This window comes from Amyelois transitella, chromosome 19 (assembly GCF_032362555.1).
Source record: "Amyelois transitella isolate CPQ chromosome 19, ilAmyTran1.1, whole genome shotgun sequence".
NCBI lineage: Eukaryota > Metazoa > Arthropoda > Insecta > Lepidoptera > Pyralidae > Amyelois > Amyelois transitella.
The window spans coordinates 1,681,062-1,703,924 of NC_083522.1; the positions used below are offsets into that span (position 1 = coordinate 1,681,062).

At 36.5% G+C, this 22,863-nt stretch overlaps 1 protein-coding gene across 5 annotated transcripts; it reads left to right on the forward strand.

Annotated features, from left to right (window-relative positions):
• Positions 1-355: 355 nt before the first annotated feature.
• Positions 356-22,587, forward strand: LOC106139337 (NF-kappa-B essential modulator). 5 transcript variants are annotated; one of them, XM_060949438.1, is made up of 16 exons: positions 356-577; positions 1,538-1,747; positions 4,081-4,323; positions 5,381-5,557; positions 6,121-6,231; positions 7,595-7,696; positions 8,186-8,311; positions 9,057-9,158; positions 9,941-10,071; positions 11,157-11,306; positions 11,866-11,947; positions 13,028-13,173; positions 13,645-13,756; positions 14,447-14,563; positions 17,839-17,954; positions 18,567-22,587. In XM_060949438.1, the coding sequence occupies exons 2-15, from the start codon at positions 1,550-1,552 to the stop codon at positions 17,941-17,943; spliced, it is 1,902 nt and encodes a 633-aa protein (XP_060805421.1). In that variant the 5' UTR covers positions 356-577; positions 1,538-1,549; the 3' UTR covers positions 17,944-17,954; positions 18,567-22,587. The 5 variants fall into 5 exon arrangements, with proteins under 5 accessions (XP_060805421.1, XP_060805422.1, XP_060805418.1 ...); XM_060949439.1 differs by having other exon boundaries at positions 356-525; XM_060949435.1 differs by lacking the exon at positions 356-577 and adding an exon at positions 985-1,011.
• The last annotated feature ends 276 nt before the right edge of the window (positions 22,588-22,863 follow it).

The window sequence follows — 22,863 nt, forward strand, 5'->3', positions numbered from 1 at the left end:
GATCGCAAGCATACTATTGAGTATAGCTTTTACTTATTCCGGACCCAAGGCTCCCGTGGAGGATACCTCGAGTGTCAATACACACTAGGTCCAAAGGTAGATCAAAACTAGCGTTGCCGAACTTTCAATAGTTTTACAATCGATTATTGGCCTCAAAAATCATCTACCTATCCTATCAATAGGCCAATTTATACTATCAATTGTATTAATAGCTCTGCTATTAGCAGTAGTGGCTAGTTGCAAACGTCAGCACCAAACGTATCAATACTATCGATAGTCCTATCGTTACTGTTGCTTTTACTCAATTATCGACAGTTGACTGATATACTATCGATAGTGGACTATCGGCAACACCAAAAAGAATGTACATAATCACTACGTTTAGGCAACACTATCAACAAATAATAAATAAATAAATATGCAATAAAGGATAATGAAGTGTTACAATATTATTCTTTATTTGTAATTCAGTTTACATCAATTAAAGCGTACCGGTTTAAGACCCTTTGACAACAATTCCCTCTAGTAAGTGCAGTGCATTCAGTTTTGCGAATTTTCAACTTGTTGCTTCATCTAGGTTTGTATTATTTTAGAGAGTCGCATTTCGTAATCTCATATTACAATTGCAAATTATTGTATTTCGCTTTTTATGGTCTGAAAGTAAATACATGTAAATGATGTAGAATGTCTAACCAATTAAATAAAAAATCATTTATTTATTCTAAGTAAACCGTAGTCAGGTTTAGGGACTTTCCGTAGATATGAGTCACGTATATTTGCTATCAAGATAAGATCGGTAATGCCGCGTCCACATGCTTCCTGAACAATGGTAAACAACCATTGTTCAGCAAGCATGTGCACACAACAATTATGAACATGTGGATATGAATTTCTGCTTGTAGTGTTTTATTTTTCTTAAAACAAACTGTGTGTGTACTGACTTTTATGTGATATATAATAATTAATAATTTTAACTCATTGTCCTTATTCCAATATTGAATGTATTGTAATGTAATGTTAATATTCTATAATAATTGTATATAATTCTATTTTAAATTTTTCTTGTAAGCATTTTGGATGTAAAATCTGTTAGCTTATTAGATGTATTGAATAAATAAATCAATAAATGATGTTCAGCAAATTGGGATCTACAGACTTGATGGTTGTGAATTTGTTTGCCACAAACAAAAAGCGTGTGGACATTCTGGTTAAATTTTCATCCCAAAACTCCCATGTTTTGACCAAAACAAAGGGACTACATTTTGGTGGCTATGTGTCATTTTATATAATGTTTATGACGCTCCTGTATCTTTTTTTAATGCCATATACCCACTAGAATAACGGTTGATGAAGGCAATAAACATAATGTGTCCAGTTTCACATGGTTTCCAACTTTAATGTCACCTACAGTCTGCTATCCGAACATCTAGGAGAGGGGAGATTATTAAACACATTAATAAACGTTGCCACCCTGGAAAATTTTGATGATGAGTCATTTATAGAAGCAGCATTTTTAAAATCTGCACAATATTTTCAGGTTGATGCCAACATGTCTTCACTGGATGATTCGAAATCTTCGGATGACTCCTTCATCATTTTGGGCACCTCTCCAGGATCCAGCTTGGATCTCAAATGTGAGCCCGTGAATGGTCAGCCTTTGAATATGAAGCAGATGGAAGATTCCATTCAGGATTTTTCCACTGAGGCTAATATGGCTTTGAAGGCTCATTTCAAATTGGGAGATAGTGTAAGTAGTCATTCTTCAAATTGGTAACACTCAATAGTATCTTAAAACAGACTTCAGGGCCCAAAAACAATTGTTCTATAGGTGTAACTGGGTATACAAAAACATGAACAGGCTTTCTCTCATTCTCTCATATTTTGTTTTCCTGGTATCTCTCTCCATTCCAATGCTCGGATTTCAATTCAGGCTCTGGGTGAATAATAGGGTACATCATATCCTCCTCTTGAGGATGAGTTGCACTTTACTTTTGTCCTATCTATGTCTATTTAGCATTATTAGGTCTGTAATTACAGTTATTTATTGAGTGACATTGGTAAATATTGTCTTAATGAACTTTTAATGAAACCATTATAACTATTAATAAAAATATTCATGAAGATAAATGGAAAAGTTAAGTGTAAACAAGGTTTGCGATCCAACTTTTGTTATTGATGGTTTGCTAAGATTAGACAAAATGGCGTCGCGCGTGCCATCCCTTAGAGACTAGTGAGCGGGCTTAACACGGTTTATTCTATCTTCTGAGTGAACACAACACTCTTGGCATAGTGGTTGTGGTTGTTCAGTCCAGTCTGATGACAAGTTTAACAATTTGTTACAAGTGATGAAATTATGTTAAAAATTATGAAGAGTAAAACAGATTGATCATTATCTATCAATATATGTATATGAGTAGGTGGGATCTTTTATCAAAGATAAATGAACACGAAGATAATATTAACAACAAAATTGGTATGACTTTTTTTTTATTGGCAATCAGATATTACTGTGGTGTAATACAATTCCATGCATTCAAAAGGATATTATTCACCTGCATTGCTTTATAATAGAATTGAGATTCAAATCGTAACAGGTTGATAGCCCATCACCTAATAGAAGAATACCAAGTTCATTATTGCTATACAGCTAAATCTGGTCTTTCGGTCTTTTTGAGACTGTCGGCTCTGTCTATTTATGAAAAAGACTTGACTTTCTCTCTCATCTTGGCGTGTTCCTTGTTACACCAGGGGTCCGGGGTCCCATTTCCTACTTCACTCTCTCCACTTTTTCCGGTCTACAGCGTCTTCAGCATATCATCTTTCGCGACGTCGAGCCAGGGTTTCTTTGTTCTGACTTGATTATACAACGTGTAACGGAAAGGGGGTTATCATATCGAGTACACCATACGAGTCACCGGTAACAAACAGCCTGGGGCCACGCGAAACCCTGAAAGTTAATTTTTTATTTTAAAATTTTATTTTATTCATTCCATTTTATTTTATGCAATTAAATCTTTGCATAATAATGGCGCACCTTCTTTTTAGTAGCTGGACATAGACATGACAATAGACTCACGTCTATGCCCAGCTACCTGGAGCCAGTTGATGTGGGACTCGAACCCAGAACCGGATTATCGTCAGCCCCTTTCCCTTACTCTATTATTATTTTGACTGAGCGAAGAGTGTGTTTTTGTAAACTCTTTGTTGGCTACGACCGGCCCCAAAGGATTAGAAACATACATACATAAATATAATTAGACGGCCTTTGTGGCGCAGTGGTAGTGCGCTTGTCTGTGTCACAGTTAGTCCCGGGTTCGAATCCCGGCCAGGGCTTGATGAGAAACGAACTTTCTCTGATTGGCCTGGGTCTTGGATGTTTATCTATGTATATAAGTATTTATTATAAAATATAGTATCGTTGAGTTAGTATCTCTAAACACAAGTCTCAAACTTACTTCGAGCCCAACTCAATCTGTGTAATTTGTCTCGTATATCTTTATTTCTTTATTTATTTAATTAATGACTAATTTGAAATGTCAAGATACCATGTAAAAATGACTAGATGCGAAAATGATGATTAGCGAATATGACGAGTTGCCTATACCTACCTACGTGACGAGTAGCATTTATCACATGTTGCTACTAATTCTTCCCGAGTTCAATTCTCGACTTAGGCATGGATGACGTACTAAACTCTGGGTATATCTCTCACGAGAATGAAGTTTTAAGAAAGTGACGAATAAACTTAATTTATTATCCTTTGTATGGTATACATCCTTTTGTTTATGTTGTATTTTTTTATGCCGTGCGGTGCCGTGTGGTTCCCGGCACCCATATAAAAAAAGAATAGAACCACTCGCATCTCTTTCCCATGGATGTCGTAAATGGCGATTAATGGATAGGCTTTTAAACTTGGGGGTTCTTTTAGGCGATGGGTTAGCAACCTGTCACTATTTGAATCTCAATTCTATCCTAAAGCCAAATAGCTGAACGTGGCCTATCAGTCTTTAAAAGACTGTAGGCTCTGTCTACCCCGCAAGGGATATAGACGTGATTAAATGTATGTATGTATCTTTCTAGCCGTCACCAGCCAGCCTGATGGTGGCAAGCAACATGATCACAGAAGACATGAGCCTGGAGGATTTGCAGAATCGATTCGGGGAACTCCTCGATGAAAACTTGATTCTGAAGGAGACATTGAAGAAGAACAATGACTCTATGAAGGAACAGTTCCTGATGATAGCCTCCTGTCAGGAGGATATGGTGAAGACGATCAAGATGCAGGAGGATAAATTCGTGGAGGCTAAGGCTTTAGTTGAAAGGGTAAGAGTTGAACTTTACATATTAAAGGTATGCATAGGAATATATATATATATTAAGGACATCCTGGTAAAGGGTCAGGTCAAAAGTACCCGAAACCGCCGAGCTTGCATGAAGAGAGTTATGAATGTGGATGAAGCGAAGGAATGAGTTTAGCAAAGCTGTGACCTACGACCACTTATCTGGTGCGTTCGCGAATGTCGGTGTAACAAAAACATACCTTTACATACAAACATCCATAAAAATCACGCCTCTTTCCCGGAGGGGTAGGCAGAGACTACCTCTTTCCACTTGCCACGATCTCTGCATATTTCCTTCGCTTCATCCACATTCATAACTCTCTTCATGTAAGCTCGGCGGTTTCGGGTACTTTTGACCTGACCCTTTACCAGGACGGCCGGACGTCCAGGACGACGTACTGTATAACATATAGTTACGTCTATACCCCTTGCGGGTAAGGCAGAACCAACATTCTTCAAAACACTGAAAGGCCACGTTCAGCTTAGTTTAATGATAGAATTGAGATTCAAATAGTGACAAGCAGCCAGTCCATCGCATAAAGAAGAATGCCAAGTATATAAGCCTATTCCTCCCCGTATAAGATAAATTAAAGTTACAATATTTTCTGTGTATGTTTTACTAGCTGTGCCCGCAAATTCGTTCGCGTGGAATAGTTATTTTGTGCATTATTGAAGCCCTCAAGGATGAATAGTATTTTCCATTATTTCTTTGCTCCTTATAGTTGCAGCGTAATGTTATATAGCCTAAAGCCTTCCTCGATAAATGGTCTATTCAACACAAAAAGAATTTTTCAATTCGAACCAGTAGTTCCTGAGATTAGCGCGTTCAAACAAACAAACTCTTCAGTTTTATACCTATTATACCTACATACCTACTTTTATCATACTATTATTATTATACTACCTACCTTTATGTATATATATTAGGTATAAAGCTGAAGAGTTTGTTTGTTTTAGTATAGATTAGTGCAATATGAGTTATTATATTTACCGTTTAAAAATAGTTATTTCAATTTATGTAACGACAAATCTCATTCCAGCTTCGTCAAACAAACAAACGTCTGAAGAAAGAGGCGGAGGAGTTCTCACGGTCGGCAGGTTCCAACGGGAGCAAATCCGGGCCGAGCTCGGCGGTGGAGTTTGTGACGTCACCAGATGATGACACCATCAACAAGCTGACGAGCCAGCTGGAGCTGGTTGAGAAACAGAGGCGACAAGTATGTTGTAGACATAAGATTCCTCACTAATTTTATAAACTAGCAGTGCCCGCGACTTCGTCCGCGTGGAATATTTATTGAAGTCCTCAAGGATGAATAAGTTCCCCCGTTTTTTTCACATTTTCCATTATTTCTTAGCTCCTTATAGTTACAGTGTGATGTTATGTAGCCTAAAGCCTTCCTCGATAAATGGTCTATTCAACGCAAAAATTATTTTTAATTCGAACCAGTAGTTCCTGAGATTAGCGCGTTCAAACAAACAAACTCTTCAGCTTTATAATATTAGTATAGATTAGTTGTCGCCGACGACTTCGATCTCCGTAAAAGTTTACTGTCCCTGTGTTACCCCTTAATGGGTTGTACACGGGTAGAATGATGGCGTTAAGTCCACCCATTTATTGCCTCCTTTGTTGCCTTTTACGACATCCATGGGAAAGATACAGCAGAGGGATCCTATTCTTTTTTTCTTTAAGTATATGGTCGTATTATTTTTTATTCTCCCATACTATATTCGCTGTGAACATTTTATGAACAAATAAAAATGCACCCTGTATAATTTTTAGTTGATAGTTGAGAATGAGAAGCTGACATGGCAGAAGGAGTCTCTGGAACACATTGTGGACCTCACGACCAAGGAGCGTGACAGATTGCTGAAGGCATTACACGAAGCGGAGGTACTGTACCTACTGATCTTCCTACTAGTAGAAATAGTACTCTGTCTACCCCGCAAGGGATATAGACGTGATTATATGTATGTATGTACTGCCTGTTTTAAAAGTAACACCGTACAGCAAAAATTAAACTTCTGAGCAGTTTTACATCTGCACAGAAGTTTAATTTTAACTGCGCAGAAGTTTAATTTTTGGCTTCTTCTTCCTCCTGGTTTTTAGTCCCGGTTGCATCCTTATCAGTCTAGAGAGGAGCCCGGGGTATGCCTTAGACCATGGACCTTGGGTAAGTCAGGTTTTTACACGAAGCGACTCCCATGATGGGAGTCCCATCTGACCTCCGCATCATAACCGGCTATACATCCGGCTGCCTGTATGTCCCCAGGTTCCCTTACGATGTATTCCCTCACCGTTAAGGCATCGGTTAGTATTCAAACTAATGTATATATAACTTCGAAAATAGTCATTGCCACATGGCCGATGTGGGATTTGAACCTGTGCCTTTCTGGGCAACACGCATTTTAACCGGGCACCTTACCGATTCGACCACGCTCTAATCGTAGTAGAAGTTAAATTTTATGCTGCCTATCACAGCGCGCCTTTTTATCGCGCCCCCCCTCTATTACATACATACATACATATAGTCACGCCTATATCCCTTACGGAGTAGACACAGCCAGTAGTCCCGAAAAGACTGAATGGCCACGTTCAGCTGCTCGGCTCAATGATGGAATTGAGATCCAAATAGTGACAGGTTGCTAGCCCATCGCCTAAAAAAAAGGATTACAATTTTATAAGCCTATCCCTTAGTCGCCTTTTACGACATTCATGGGAAAGAGATGGAGTGGTCCTATTCTTTTTTGTATTGGTGCCGGTAACCACACGGCACTATTACGAGCGAGATAGCAGGATAACGAGGAGATATTTTGGTTTTAGATTCAAGTTTAATGTACCTACTATGTAGTAATAATAATGTAGTAATCGTCGTATTATCTATAGACACACAATCCAATTGAAAAAGTATCCGAACCAAACGGATTCGTTCGGCCGTTCGAAAATGAATCTTAAAGTTTTATGATAAAGTACACAATCCTCAAATATGAAACTTTTAATAACATTAAAGGATTGTGGACTGAACATTAAAGAACTTACATACATACATACATAAAATCACGCCTCTTTCCCGGAGGGGTAGGCAGAAATAATTAAAGAACTTTATTCCAATTAAATAAGATCCATATTTGAAAGGTCTCTAGATAGCTGATAAAAGTGTCAATTTTATTTTGTCGGCTTTTGCTCACATCTGTGAATTTTGTATAATTATGTAACTATATCAATAGTTAGTGACCGATTAATTTATTTGTTTCAGATAAAGATATCAATTAACGAAGAAACCCATAATAATGAAATATCAGAATTGAAAGAAACAGCGAAGACCTTGCGGAATCAGCTTATTGTTAGTAACGCCGTGGTAAGTGTATATTTAAATATTTTAGTGCCGTGTGGTTCCCGGCACCAATAGGAAAAATTAAAGGACCACACCATCTCTTTCCCGTGGATGTCTAGGGTATAGTCCTTAGACTATACCCGTCGTATGTTACGTCGTACGTTTATAACCCTATCCCTTAGGATAGGGTTATAAACTTGTGTATCTTCTTTTAGGCGACAGGCTAGCAACCTGTCACTATTTGAATCTAATTTCTATCATTAAGCTAAGCAGCTGAACTCGGCCTATCAGTCTTTAAGACTGTCGGCTCTGTCTACCCCGCGAGGGATATATACGTGATTATATGTATGTATGTACCATACATACTTTATACTTTATCATTAAGCCATACTGCTGAACATGGCTTTTCAGTGTTTGCGATACTGTCGGCTCTGTCTACCTTGTAAGAGATAAAGGTGTGATTATATAAATTAGTGTGAACAACAATTTAACAATATCTTACGTTTCCATCAGACCATGCCGACTGAGGAGGTGATGGTAAGAGAAACGAAGATTAAAAATTTGGAGGCCGAAGTGAATGCGTTACAAGCGGCCAACAAGGAGTCTAAACTTCAGATATTGGACCTTTATAATGTCAAGGTAAATACAATTCTATATACTCTATCGATTACTATTATTATAAAGCTGAAGAGTTTGTTTGTTTGAACGCGCTAATCTCAGGAACTATTGGTTCGAATTGTAAAATTGTTTTTGCGTTGAATAGACCATTTATCGAGGAAGGCTTTAGGCTATATAACATCTCGCTGCAACTATTTAAGAGCAAAGAAAAAAAGGAAAATGTGAAAAAAAACGGGGAAAATTATTCGTTCTTGAGGGCTTCAGTGATGCCCAAAATGACTGTTCCATGCGGACGAAGTTGCGGGCATAGCTTATATACAAATATAGACTTAATCCCATATGGGGTAGTCAATCTTGAAAATACTTTAAGGCCACTTTCAGCTGGATGGCTTAATGATGGAATTGGGATGTTGAAAAAGCACATACAAATGATTACGTCTGTATCTCATGCGGGGTAGACAGAGCCAACAGTCTTGAAGAGACTGATAGGCCATGTTCAGCTGTTGAGCTTTATGATAGAATTGAGATTCAATGCCTTAAAGAGAAACCTCAAATTTATAAGCCTATCCCTAAGTCGCTTTTTACGACATTGGAAAGAGATGGAGTGGTCTTATTCGTTTTTTTAATGAAGCCGGGAACCACACGGTTAAGTAGTATTGTAGTTTTGAAGATCGAACCATACATACATACATACAGACATAGCGACAAACGCGGGACGCAACTTTGTAGTACTGACGTTAATGCATAATTCATTTAATTTTTTCAGTTAGAGCACACAAAATTTAAATCCACCTCGCATGAGCAGTGTAAAATATACAAGATTCAACTGGAGAAGCTGACTTCAAAGCTGAAGGAGGCCCAGAAAGTGGTATGTATATGTTACGGTTATCTGTAAAGTCGGAATTTCTGTCTGTCATTATTTTTATATTTAGAAAATAAATGTGAAGAAAGATTAAAAAAATGTATCCGAATTATTTAGCCCAACTAGTTTATCGTCGCCCGTGCGAATTTAGCGCTACCTACAAGATAATACTGTTCCGAATAATCCCACGGGAACTTAAAGTTTTTATCGGTATTTTATTATTATATAAATTACTAGCGACCCGCCCCGGCTTCGCACGGGTGCAGTGCTGATCGTCGTAAAAAGTAAATGACAAAAAATGGTTTTGTGGGATATCGATAAGAGATAGACATATACCATCGCGGACTTTTCTGTAGACCTTTTCAAGGTGAACAATACTTAGTACTGTTCTGTTCTGTTAACTTAATACTTAGGTTAAGCCTGCGTACGCAATGTAAGCGGCAAGAAATGTAAGAATTTACGACACCACATTAGAAACCCTGAAAATAACAGTATTTCTCCATTATTTAATAGATGTTATTATACATAAAAACCTTCCTCTTGAATCACTCTACCTGTTACAAAAAACCGCATCAAAATCCGTTGCGTAATTTTAAAGATTTAAGCATACAGACAAAACAGACTAAAATAGCGACTTTGTTTTATACTATGTAGTGATACAAACCAAAAAATATCAAGAAGATTGGTTCAGAAGATGACGCGTTAAGAGACAACAAATAAACATACATTAGCGTTGGGACCAACAGCCCTTTATGCACAAACAGAAAGTTTAATTATCTGTGTTACAGGAACTCAAACCGGTATCCTTGCCAAAGAGTCTCGAGCCAACATCTGAGGGAACCATCGTGGAGTACAACGTGAGATTGTATGAAAAAGCTTTGAAGCATCTCTCTGAACATCTGACGAACGTGAATCAAGGGTGAGTGGTTGTCGATAAAACTGCACATTCATCAAACTAGATGTGTAATTGATTTTATGTACTTGCATCATGAATTACCATAAAGAAAAAGCATAACATGGATAAGCCTCTTTTCCGGGATTGCACTTCAGTACTTACACTTACAGTAAACTACATTGCCCGCGGGTAACATAGGACTACAATTTACATGAACGAAGTCGGGGGAAAACAGCTACCACTAATATATTCTTCATCCCACTTGTAAAAAATTCCGGAAAAAATCTTAATAATTTACAAATCCCGCAATCCCGGAGGCATGTCCATATTAATATGTACGTTTCAGTTCATTGACCCCAATTCAATCTACCTATTCCGATCTCTGGTAATTACATGCGTACATGACTGTATCATCGTGTTCATTCAGTGCAGTTTGTTACCGCTTCTTCTGCACTGACGCTTTGGAAGCGGCAGTCAACTTAGTTTTGAGTAATTTATTTGACGTCAACCAATGTTGTGAAACCAAAAGGTGTGACAATTATTAAGTGATATTGAAGTGTACCATAATAATGAATTTGAATTTAGGTTTGTTAAGACTGTTAGGCCAAACATACATACATATAGTCACTTCTGTATCCTTTTAGGGGGGGTTTGATAGATTGTAAAAGTTAATCAAGAGAAAGACTAATAAACTTGGGATACTTGTGCCGTGTGGTTCTTGTCACCATTAGAAAAGAAAGAATAGTACCACTCCATCTCTTTCACATGGATGTCGTAATAGGCTAATAAACTTGGGATTCTTCTTTTTAGGCGACAGACTAGCAACCTGTCACGATTTGAATCTCAATTCTATCATTAAGCCAAACAGCTGAACGTGGCCTATCAGTCTTTTCAAGAATGTTGGCTCTGTCTACCCCGCAAGGGATATGGACGTGATTATATGTATGTATAATAAATAAATAAATATTTATATATATAAGGGACAAATTTACACTGACTGAGTTAGCCTCGAAGTGAGTTCGAGACTTGTCTTACGAGATACTAACTCAACGATGTATGTATATTTCTGCGATAAGTATGCGAAAAATATAAAAAAAATTTGTTTTCAGATCGCTAAACAGTCTTCGGAAAATAATTGATTTGATGTCAACCTTATACGACTACAAATTGGAACGGATAAAAGAGGAAGGGTTCAAAGAGGTGCTACTCGACGCCATGGCACAATTTGAAAAGCAACAAAACCATGATGTGGTACATATGTGAGTGCTGAATTATTGTGTGTTTGTTTGTAATATCTTTATTGCATGGAAAACTTACAAACTTTGGAATTTATAATATAAGTAGGATACATTTGAATGTTTAATGTATGTATGTGTACATACAAAAATGTTTTTCGTTCCAATTAGAGACGCATTTTTAAAACAAACGCGTTACTTGTGTGTCTTGTGGTTTCCGGCACCAAAAGAGAAAAGAGCGGGGGACGACATTGCCATGGATGTCGTAAAAGGTGACTAAGGTATAGGCTTAAAAACTTGGGATTCGCCTTTTCGGCGATGGGCTAGCCTAGCCACCTGTCGCTATTTGAATGTCAATTTTATTGAGCCGAACAGCTGAACGTGGCCTATTGGTCTTTTCGAGACTGTTGGCTCTGTCTACCCCGCAAGGGATATAGACGAGATTATATGAAATCATGATGAAAAGTTATAAAAATTAACTGTGAACTGGCAATAATTACTCAAGAAAGTAAGCAACCCCTTTAAATGGAGGTTTTTTGAATTTGTAAAATTAATATAATTGTATGTGTATATTTACCTACAGTGAAAATGTGAAATCTGCGCTCGCTGTTTTTGAGAAAATATTCACGGACTACAAAAAATCCCTGACGGCGTCTCCACAACTTGTGAGTACACATGTTTATATTTTTTTTTAGTAAATATGTTTATTGTAAAATCGCGACTAAGGGATAGGCTTAAAAAAATTATCCTCTATTTTTGAAGTCGGTTATATTTCTAAAACCTTCACCTAAGCGTAACAAACACTTTCTTGAAAACCGTATCAAAATCGGTTGAACGAAACGCGAAATAATCGCGGCGCGGACAAACATACATAGATACATACATCAAACAAACAAACATACATAAAGGTGAAACTGAGAACCACCATATGTTTTGACGGCGGTTAAAGATCTGCTTATTCACAATCAGCGTATTCTGTTTTTTAATAATTGTGTATTTTATTGCAATACATTAAGATTCATTTTTGTATTTTTAATATCTATAAAATGGCGGATAAATATTCGTTCCATTTTTTTGTATAATGTTGCTCTCATCTGTGAACATACATACATATGGTCACGTCTATATCCCTTGCGGGGTAGACAGAGCCAACAGTCTTGAAAAGATCGAATGGCCACGTTTAGCTATTTGGCTTAATGATATAATTGAGATTCAAATATTTTGTAAGCCTCTACCTTAGTCGCCTTTTACGACATCCATGGGAAAGAGATGGAGTGGTCCTATTCTTTTTTGTATTGGTGCCGGGAACCACACGGCACTGCCAGGAACCACACGGCACTGCCGGGAACCACACGGCACTCATCTGTGAATCTGGTAAATGATCTAATAAATAATCACTACATAGTATAAAGCAAAGTCGCTTGCCGCTTCCCGCGTCTGTATGTATATCTGTATGTATGCTTATATCTTTAAAACTACACAACGAATTTTGATGCGGTTTTTTTTTCTAATAGATAGTGTGATTCAGGACGAAGGTTTTTTTATGTTTAAATTCTACCCGTGCGAAACCGGGGCGGGTCACTAATGACTATATATTTCTCATTTCTCTTCTCTTCATATTTCTCTTTCTCTCATCAATAATTTGCTTAATATAATTGTAATTTAATTAGCTACTCTATCGCATTGGGTAACAATGTAATGGATAGGGTTGGTTATTGTCAATAAATAAATAAAAATGTTCACAGCCATCTCAGTCAACTGATCTGAATGCGTTGACTATCGCGTTATTAGCGCGCGGAGAAGAGGTTGACAACTTAAAAATGGAATTGAGAGAGTTACAGTCTAAACAGGATGACATGGCCCTTCTCAGAGCTCAGATAGACACGTACAAGTAAGTATACATACATACATACATATAATCACGTCTATATCCCTTGCGGGGTAGACAGAGCCAACGGCCTTGAAAAGACTGATAGGCCACATTGAGCTATTTGGCTTAATGATAGAATTGAGATTCAAATAGTGACAGGTTGCTAGCTAGTCGCCTAAGAAGAAGAATCCCAAGTTTATAAGACTATCCCTTAGTCGCCTTTTACAACATCCATGGGAACGAGATGGAGTGGTCCTATTCTTTCTTTTATTGGTGCCGGGAACCACACGGCATACGGCGACAAGTATATTTTATACATATAGTGCCTCAGTGCACTCAATTTCAATTCACGCGGGCGAAGTGAAACTCAAACATTATGACTGAATGAATAAGAGTTTTGAATTTTGCAAAGATATGGATTGGTTCTATTCTAAAGTGAAAACCACGGCACTGATTCATAAAGCTTATACTTAATGTATTTATAATTTTTAGGATGGATTTCGAAGCGGAACGCGAGAGCCGAGAAAAGATGGCCTGCGAGAAGGCGACCCTTGAGGGGAGATTGCGAACATCGCTACAGGAAGTGGAGAGGCTGTCTTCCGTGGTGAGTATAATTATAGAATGAGTATAACTATACTTATATTATAAATAAAGCTGAAGAGTTTGTTAGTTTGTTTGTTTGAACGCGCTAATACGAATATAACGTCAAATAAATGTATGCATATAGTATCGTTGTTAACCTTTGCGGGGTAGACAGGGCCCATGTGCCGTGTGGTTATCGGCGCTTTAGGATAGGACCAGGGAAAGGCCAGAAGGGAAGGGCTTATAAACTTGGGATTCTTCTTTAGGCGGTGTGTTAGTAACCTGATGGCTCAATGATGAAATTGAGACATTCAGACAGTAATAGGTTTGCCAAGCCCATCGCCTACAAGAGGAATCCCAAGTTTATGAGCCCTATCCCTTAATCGCCTTTTACGACATCCATGGAAACGAAACCATTCCAGGTTCCAGAATCTCAAGTTTATGAGCTCTATCCCTTAATCGCCTTTTACGACATCCATGGAAACGAAACCATTCCAGGTTCCAGAATCTCAAGTTTATGAACCCTATCCCTTATCGCCTTTTACGACATCCATAGAAACGAAACCATTCCAGGTTCCAGAATCCCAAGTTTATGAACACTATCCCTTAATCGCCTTTTACGACGTCCATTATAATGATATGGAATGGTTCCATTCTATGGTGCCGGAAAACGCACGCCGTATTATTATTATAATCCGGTTTTTAATTGCAGTTGGAAATGGCCATAAAGAAATATCCAGACATTATTCAGACCATGGCGAGGTCTACCTTCCCAACGGGATCCACGCGCTCCACGACCAGGGAACAATCATCAAATGCGAGAGACACGGTGAGATATCAATACACACATACATACATACATACACACACACACACACACACACATACATCATACATATATACATACATAAATACATACATACATACATAAATACATATACATATACATATGGTCACGTCTATATCTCTTGTAGGGTAGACAGAGCCAACAGTCTTGAAAAGACTGAATGGCCACGTTCAGCTATTTGGCTTAATGATAGAATTGAGATTCAAACAGTGACAGGTTGCTAGCCCATCGCCTAAAAAGGATTCCAAAGTTTGTAAGCCCATCCCTTAGTCGCCTTTTACGACATCCATGAGAAAGATATGGAGTGGTCTTATTCCTTTTTTATTGGTGCCGGGAACCACACGGCACAATCAGACAGATATCAATACATATAATACATACATACATGAATGGAATAGAATAGATTTATTTTCAAAATCGGATACAAGGTATCACTTATTGACGTCACATCACTTAAATCTAATTATAACTCCCTACCGATTACAAAGCGCATGTGTAGAAGAAGCGGCGGAACAAACTACACTGCAGCATTTTCAACGGACGTCAATTTACATGTAATTATGAGAACTGCACATTCAGTATGTGTTACCAAGATCCAATATGAGTTAGGTACTCCTGCAAAGGTTGTGGAGGTCAGACGGGAGTCGTGTAAAAACCTGACTCACCAAATCTAGGGTCCATGGTCTAAGGCATACCACGGGCTCCTCTCCAGAGTGGTGAGGATGCAACCGGGACTAAAGCCAGGAGGAAGAAGATACACTTATTTATATATAATGACGTTAAGAAGCGATGATGATATGCGTGCCAATGGTTTTAGAACAGGAGACGTGGTAGACCGGAATATGTGGAAGAGAGAAGTAGGAAAATGGACCCCAGGGCCCGAGGCTTAATGGCAGAGGGTGCAACTGGGAATACGACAAGATGATGAGAGAGATATAATCAATTCTATATCCCTTGAGGGGTAGACAACAGTCATGCCAACTTTATTAGCCTTTACCTTAGTCGCCTTTTTCAATATACATGGGGGAATATATGGGAATCAAACGGCACATGATCAAGAATTACATCGATTATATTCCGCCTCTTTCTCGAAGGGTAGGCATAGACTATATCTTTCCACTTGCCACGATCCCTGCATACTTCTTTCGCTTCATCCACATTCATATCTCTCTTCATGCAAGCTCGGCGATTTCGGGTACACTTGACCTTTCATATTGCCAAGACGTCCTTAATTTGGTTAAGGTACATAATATGTTAAGAATTAGGAATTTGTTATTTAAATATTACGAAACTAAATTGAAAGTTTCGCAAAGGTCCGCAAAAAGCCGAGGTTATCCGGCAAAATGGAGATAGGCGAGAGGAAAGAGACGGAACACGCGATGAGCGAGAGGCACGAGGGATCCCCACCGCCGCTCCGTTACATGTGTCCCGTGTGCGATGCCCAGTTGAAGACGCTCATATTGCTACAACAACATGTCGAAACATGTTTGCTATGAGCATTAGAACCTCAATGCCGCTATAAAAGTATCCGGATGAAACTATGTCGCCCGTCTGTTCGAAAATCAACCTTAATGTTTAACGATAAGGCGCACAATCTGTAAATATTAAATTCACATTCTCAGTGAGCAGGTTTATATTTAAAGATCTTGTGCTTTTAAAGACTCTATTTCATAAACCGTGATAGCTAGAAAGCTGATTTTTTTTTCAAATTATGTATTTCCGTTGACACTATAACAAAAAATACAAAAATTTTAAAATATTGAGGGTTGATAATAAATATTTTTAACTGAATATATTTTTTGGTCTGAATTCGTGTCCCTCTTGAGCGCAAAGCATATGATGTTTTTTTTTTAAGTTGTACTTTGAATACTAGGCCAAGATAATTGATGATACTCTTGTAGAATAATTATCTATAAACATTAAGTGGCTTAAAAAATACAGTCGGATATATTTAGTCTTGACCTTGCAGATATAAATTTAAAAAAATGTGTCATCGTAATCGAATTGTTAGAATTAATTATTTTATACGCTTTTTTTTAATAAGTAGTAATTGCATTTATTTGCGTTTATATTTTAATAAAGCTTTTATTTGTTTTTAGTCTTATAGCAAATATTGTATTGAATGACAGAATATTTATTTCATATTAATTTCTTTATAATAAAATTTTTATATCGTTTTTATATATCTGTTATTTAGTACCTACATTTATCAAGGTTGAGGACAATTTGGTGAGTTTGAATATATATAAATGTATATTTTTTGTGAAAAGCATGTTTTCTTTTTATTTATTTTAATTTTTTAGTTACTTTTATGTTCCTACAACTATTAATGATTTCGTGTACACAGGGTGTCCTTTTTTTTAAACTGATACAAGTTTTAATATAGCTTAACTTGTATGCATGTTTTGATCTGTTTTTTAATTTTATAGATGTTTATTTTGTTTAGTTGCATTATTTTAATCTATTTATGAATGTGTGATATTTCTAATAGCAAGGTTTGTTTCGGTTGACAAAACAAAATAACCCGCTTCTCATCGCAAATGTACATACATATATATATATATATATATATATAATCACGTCTATATGCCATACGGGGTAGACAGAGCCATCAGTCTTGTTAAGACTGATAAGCCGCGTTCAACAGTTCAGCTCAATGATAGAAATAGTACAGTAGATATTTCTGTTTTTCTACTCCCGACCTACGACATAAAGATCTCAAAACATTTATTGTATATTTATTTCTTTAAACTTTCTTCTTCTTCTTCTTCCTCCTGGCGTTAGTCACGGCTACATCCTCGCCACTGGAGACGAGACCGGGGTGCGCCCTTGACCATGGATTCTGCATTGGGTGAGTCAGGTTTTTACACGAAGCGACTCCCATCTGACCTCCGCAACCTTTGCAGGTTAACCTAATTCATATTGGATGATGGTTACACATTCAGTTACCTGAATGTGCAGGTTTACTCAGTATGTTATTCCTCACCGTAAGAGCGTCGGTTAGCACTCAAACCAATGTAGTGTTAGTACCACGTCCGAGGTAGGATTTTAACTGTAACATAGGTACATACATACATACATACAATCACGCCTCTTTCCCGGAGGGGTAGGCAGAGACTACCTCTTTCCACTTGCCACGATCTCTGCATATTTCCTTCGCTTCATCCACATTCATAACTCTCTTCATGCAATTTTAACTGTAACGTTTACAGTAAGTTTCATAAATACATATATATAAATGATCGTTTTTTTTTCAGATGTTTAAATGTCCGCAATGCACGTATTTCAAGGCTAAAACGCAGGAGGAGATTTTTAAGCATTTAGATAACTGTTTGGGTCCCAGTTTTTGTAACCCAATGTAGCCTGGATAAAGGTGAGTTGGCTGAAAAATATATCTAGATATCCATATCATACAGTCACGTCTATATCCCTTGCGGGGTAGACAGAATCGACAGTCTCGTAAAGACCGAAAGGCCACGTTCAGATGTATGGCTTCATGATGGTATTGAGATTCAAATAGTAACAGGTTGCCAGCCCATCGCGTACAAAAAGAAACCTAAGTTTATTAGCCTGTCCCTGAGTCGTCTTTTACGACATCCATGTGAAAGATGTATACTACACGGCACTATATTTTATATTATATTATAGATTTATCAGGACTGTTGGCACTGTCAACCCCTCATGAGATATATAAGTGATTGTACATACATACATAGAGTCGCGTCTATATTCCTAGCGGGGTAGACAGAGCCAACAGCCTTGTAAAAACTGAAAGGCCTCGTTCAGCTGTTTGGCTTGATAGCCCATTGCCTAAAAGGAATCCCAAGTGTATCGTATCCCTTAGTCGCCTTTTACGACATCCATTGGCAAGACCTGGAGTTGTCCTATTCTTTTTTTTTATTAGTGCTGGGAACCGGCACTAAAAAGAACGTAGTAAGTGATGCATCAATACATCTTTAATAAAGATAATTAATTTTGTCCACAGGCAAAATAAAGTTTGAGTGGATAAGGTGATATATTGTGATGAGTTACTATTGATTTAGTTAACATTAGTTTTAAAATATGATCTTCATTAATTCATTGTACCTATGGTTTTTTTTATCTATAAACGGTGTGATAACCCTACCCAGTTTCATTTGGTATATTTAAAAATAAATAGTGTGTTGTATTTAGAAGAAGAAAAAGAAAATTTGCTACTAACACATTCCTTTTTACACTTACGTAATCTTACGTATAAAATTTTTTATTAGAAAATTTCACACTCATGTTCACTAATTTTTATTTTTTTATTAATTTTGAAGGTTTTTTTCTTTTTCAAATTATTAATTTTTCTTTTTATTGTGATACGAATGGACTGTTATTTTACTAAATAACCTTCTTTAAAATTTAGATCTTTCTATTATATCAATGTAGTGCCATTTAGTAGTATTTTTGTAGATATGTTACAAAACATACAAAAAATATGTATTAAGTATTTTCTGTTCATTGTAAGAAGGTATTGGAAAAAGACAATGTATTGAAAAATACATCCGTTATTTTATCAAAGTGACGTCATGTTTAAAAGTTTGAGAATAAATAACTGCAAGTTGCTCTTGCAATAAGAGCTATTGTTGCATATTAAATATTCTTCCAAGTTCCATTTAGTGAGATTAAGTACCTGTATTTTAGATAATGTAATGTTGATCCAAATAAACTTAACAATTTAGAAGAGATTCTCACTTTACTTGATTTATGATTTAACTCACTTACCAACGTAGATTTTTAGTGAAGTTATTAATTTTTTATTATTGTTTGCCTTAATGCTAAGTTTAGTTGTTTTCATGTTTTATCAGCGTTATTCTTTTTATATGGTACAAATTACACAGATTGAGTTAGTTCAAGACTTATGTTAGGAGGTTCTCAACGATACTATATTTTATAATAAATACTTACGTGAATTTAGATCAACATCCAAAACGAAGGCCAATCAATGAAAGTTTTCATTCGATTCTAATCATGCCCTGGCCGGGTGTCGAACCCGGGTCCGCAGGTGTCACAGTCACACCAAAACTAACTACCACTGCGCCACAGGGGCTGTCAGATTCATTCATTCATCAAATTAATATTGAAATAGTTTTGTTTAATAATTTGCAGTTATTTGAGAAATAGATCTGTGGTAATGAATTTTATGCAATTTTTATCTAAGTAAAAAACAAACTAAACAATAATTGTAATATTAATAATTCTTTTACACCACGAGAACTAACATTTTTACGCATTCCTACAGGTGTATAACAAAATCTATTCATATACTATATTCAAGTATGAATCCGATATATTATAAATACGTTTTTAAAGTATAAGGTAAATTATTATTTCTGAAACCTGATAACAGATCAGCTTAATATGATAACGCGGGCGCATTTCATGTGAGATTATATATCAAGTGTCCACTTTCCGATGACGATAAGTGACGACTTTTTAGAAACTGATAAGGAAACCTGATGAGAATTGCAATTCTATAATACAATATAGATTAATGTCTGTGACAGTAAGGAAATAATATATACGGGGCAGACTGCACAGGTTGAGTTAGCCTTGAAGTAAGTTCGAGACTTGTGTTACGAGATACTAACTCAACGATATTATATTTTATAATTAATACTTATATTGATAAACAACCAACACCCAGGCCAATTAGAAAAAGTTCGTTTCTCATCTGAATATGCCCTGGACGTGATTTGAGCCCGGGTCCTCCGGGGTCACAGACAAGCGCACTACCGCTGCGCCACAGAGGCCGTCAAATAATAAAAAATAAATTTGTCTGTAATATTTTTAAGCAAATACGTCAAATACTCTAATATTTGACATCTGTCACAGAGTTTAAGCTATATTTTATAGATAAGTAAGTTTGTGGCATTACATGTAGTAAAATATGAGATAACTTAGTGTTTTTCTTAAGGATAGGCAGAAGTTAGATAAGGTGGAAGACCACTGTGGAATTGTATCGTAAATTATCGTGTATTGTATCTGTTTGTTTTTTGATATTTCATAGAATTAAAAAACTATTTCGTGACTTGCATTAGCCATTATAGTTGCATTGCATTAGCATAGCACTTGGTAGCCAAATTCAGATACTGAGGGGTTAGTGCGAGTTTTACTTGATCAAACGCGTTGAGCAAGTAATTACGAATTTGAATGGAATTGCATTAGTGCCATCGTGTAACCACTAGGGGGCGCTAATGAAATCACATACAAATTCGCGTTTACTTGCTCGACGCGTTTGATCGAGTAAAACTCGCACTGACGCCTCTGTTTGTTGTGTTGTAAATATGACTGTGTTGCATGTAACTGAAATTACTTGTCTATTCTTTAAAATAAAATGTTTTGGCATTATAATATTAAACCGAAGTCATATCCCGTTTGGTTTATTATAAGAGATACTCCTCGTCCTGTCTGCAAAGTGTTAAGAATAACAAATTATTGCGATACGTGAAGTAAAGATTAATGTATAAAAACTGTTTGGTAAAATCATCAGTTCGAGATAATGACAGGCATTTGACAACCGCTGACGTATGGCTTATCGATAGTATCGATAGGCCTTTCGATATTGTGATGATAAATGTGTTGTACACCCTTGCCTCAATTTTGTATGCTATACTCTTATTGTCAGGTCGGCTGGAAGAGATCCCACTTAGGGATAAGCCCGCCTTTGTACTGTACTACTGTTTTATATTTGTAATGTACTCTTTTAGTGAACAATAAAGCATTTACTTACTTATTTTCTTGGGCAATTATCGATAGTGAAACTGTCGATTGTTTGGCAACGCTAGTGTTTTGTTTGGGTCAAGTTGATTAATTTAGATCTTGGAGTGAGTTTGGTTCTTATTCCTGACACAAATGCGTTGAAACCGCGTGGTTTTGGTGGGTTCGAATCCCATATAACCGGCTGGCTACCCGTGATATGGAAATCCTTTTATTTGAGCAAAATTCGTAGCTCAGCATATCCGTTAAAATTTAGGGTAGACTAGACATAGCCAACATCAAGACAGGAAGGACATAAACATGTCGTTAAAATATAAGAAATCTTGTAATATTTTGCTGAAAGCGGTTGTCAAATGTCTATCATTACCTCGAATTTTGGGCGTGGTCCAGACTTTGACCTCTATAGACATGGCGCCACCAATCAGCTGTCTTGTCACTAGTGATGAGATTATCTTAAGATAACGGTATTCAGGGTAACATTGACGTTGTACAAAGCGTGAAATATTAGTCGATTCTAGGATATTGTTAGAACTATAGTAATTTAGTGAGGTAGAAGTACACACATAGTTTTGGAAAAATCACATGGGATAACTTATAAGGCTTGGTATTCCTTAAAGATGTATAGATGTCATTCGTTTGTGCTGTTTTATGCCGCTCCTAATTAATGTCAACAACTATGGATTCCTTACTATAGATTTGTAGTGGGAGTGAAAGAGATAGATCAATAAATGTTCGTTTTTGACAGCTATCAGTTAGGCAATTTTTTCAGTCCAAGGAGCTTGTCAGTCTTACTTAATAATAAAAAAACTCGTTCTAATCAGGCCAGTAATTATTACAACAATCAAAATGAGTTGAAGAGAAAATATAAAAATATAAAGACTTTATATTCTAAAGTCTAAAGGCTGGTTAAGTTTTTTCTGTGGTTGGTTATAATTTCATAGTTTATTTTACCATACTTTCGTGTGTGTGTACTTATAGAAAAAAAATTGGCAGCGTCATGATATTGATGTCATTCGAATCTGTATTGTAATGGCGTAGAATTTTTTTTTAAATTACCAAATATTCATGGTGTCATAGTAAGGCGGGTTTGATTAAAAATATTTCTTTTGGAATCTTAGGAAATTAAAAGAAATTATTAAGTTTAAACAAAATGTGTGATTTAAAATTATGTAAGCTTTATTTTACTTAGATTTAGATAAAACTTCCGTGTCTTTATGACAAGCACAATATATTTTTTATGATTAAATGTCACTTAAATGGTTTCCTACTTTTTTTATTTTTTATAATATTATATTTTTATAATAATAAATACCCGTTTATAATATTATAACTGTCTGTACATCATAAATGCAATTTTCCTTGTGTAATAATTTACTGAACACACCTTCGTGTTCTTTAATTTCCAAGATAAATTGCTAAACATTAGGTATCTTAACTACAAGTATGCCAAATTTAAGAGAAATTTTTTCAATGGCAGAATAGGGCTACCTATCGCTGAATTTAACCGATTGAAATCTCAATGAATCAAGCCTTATTAA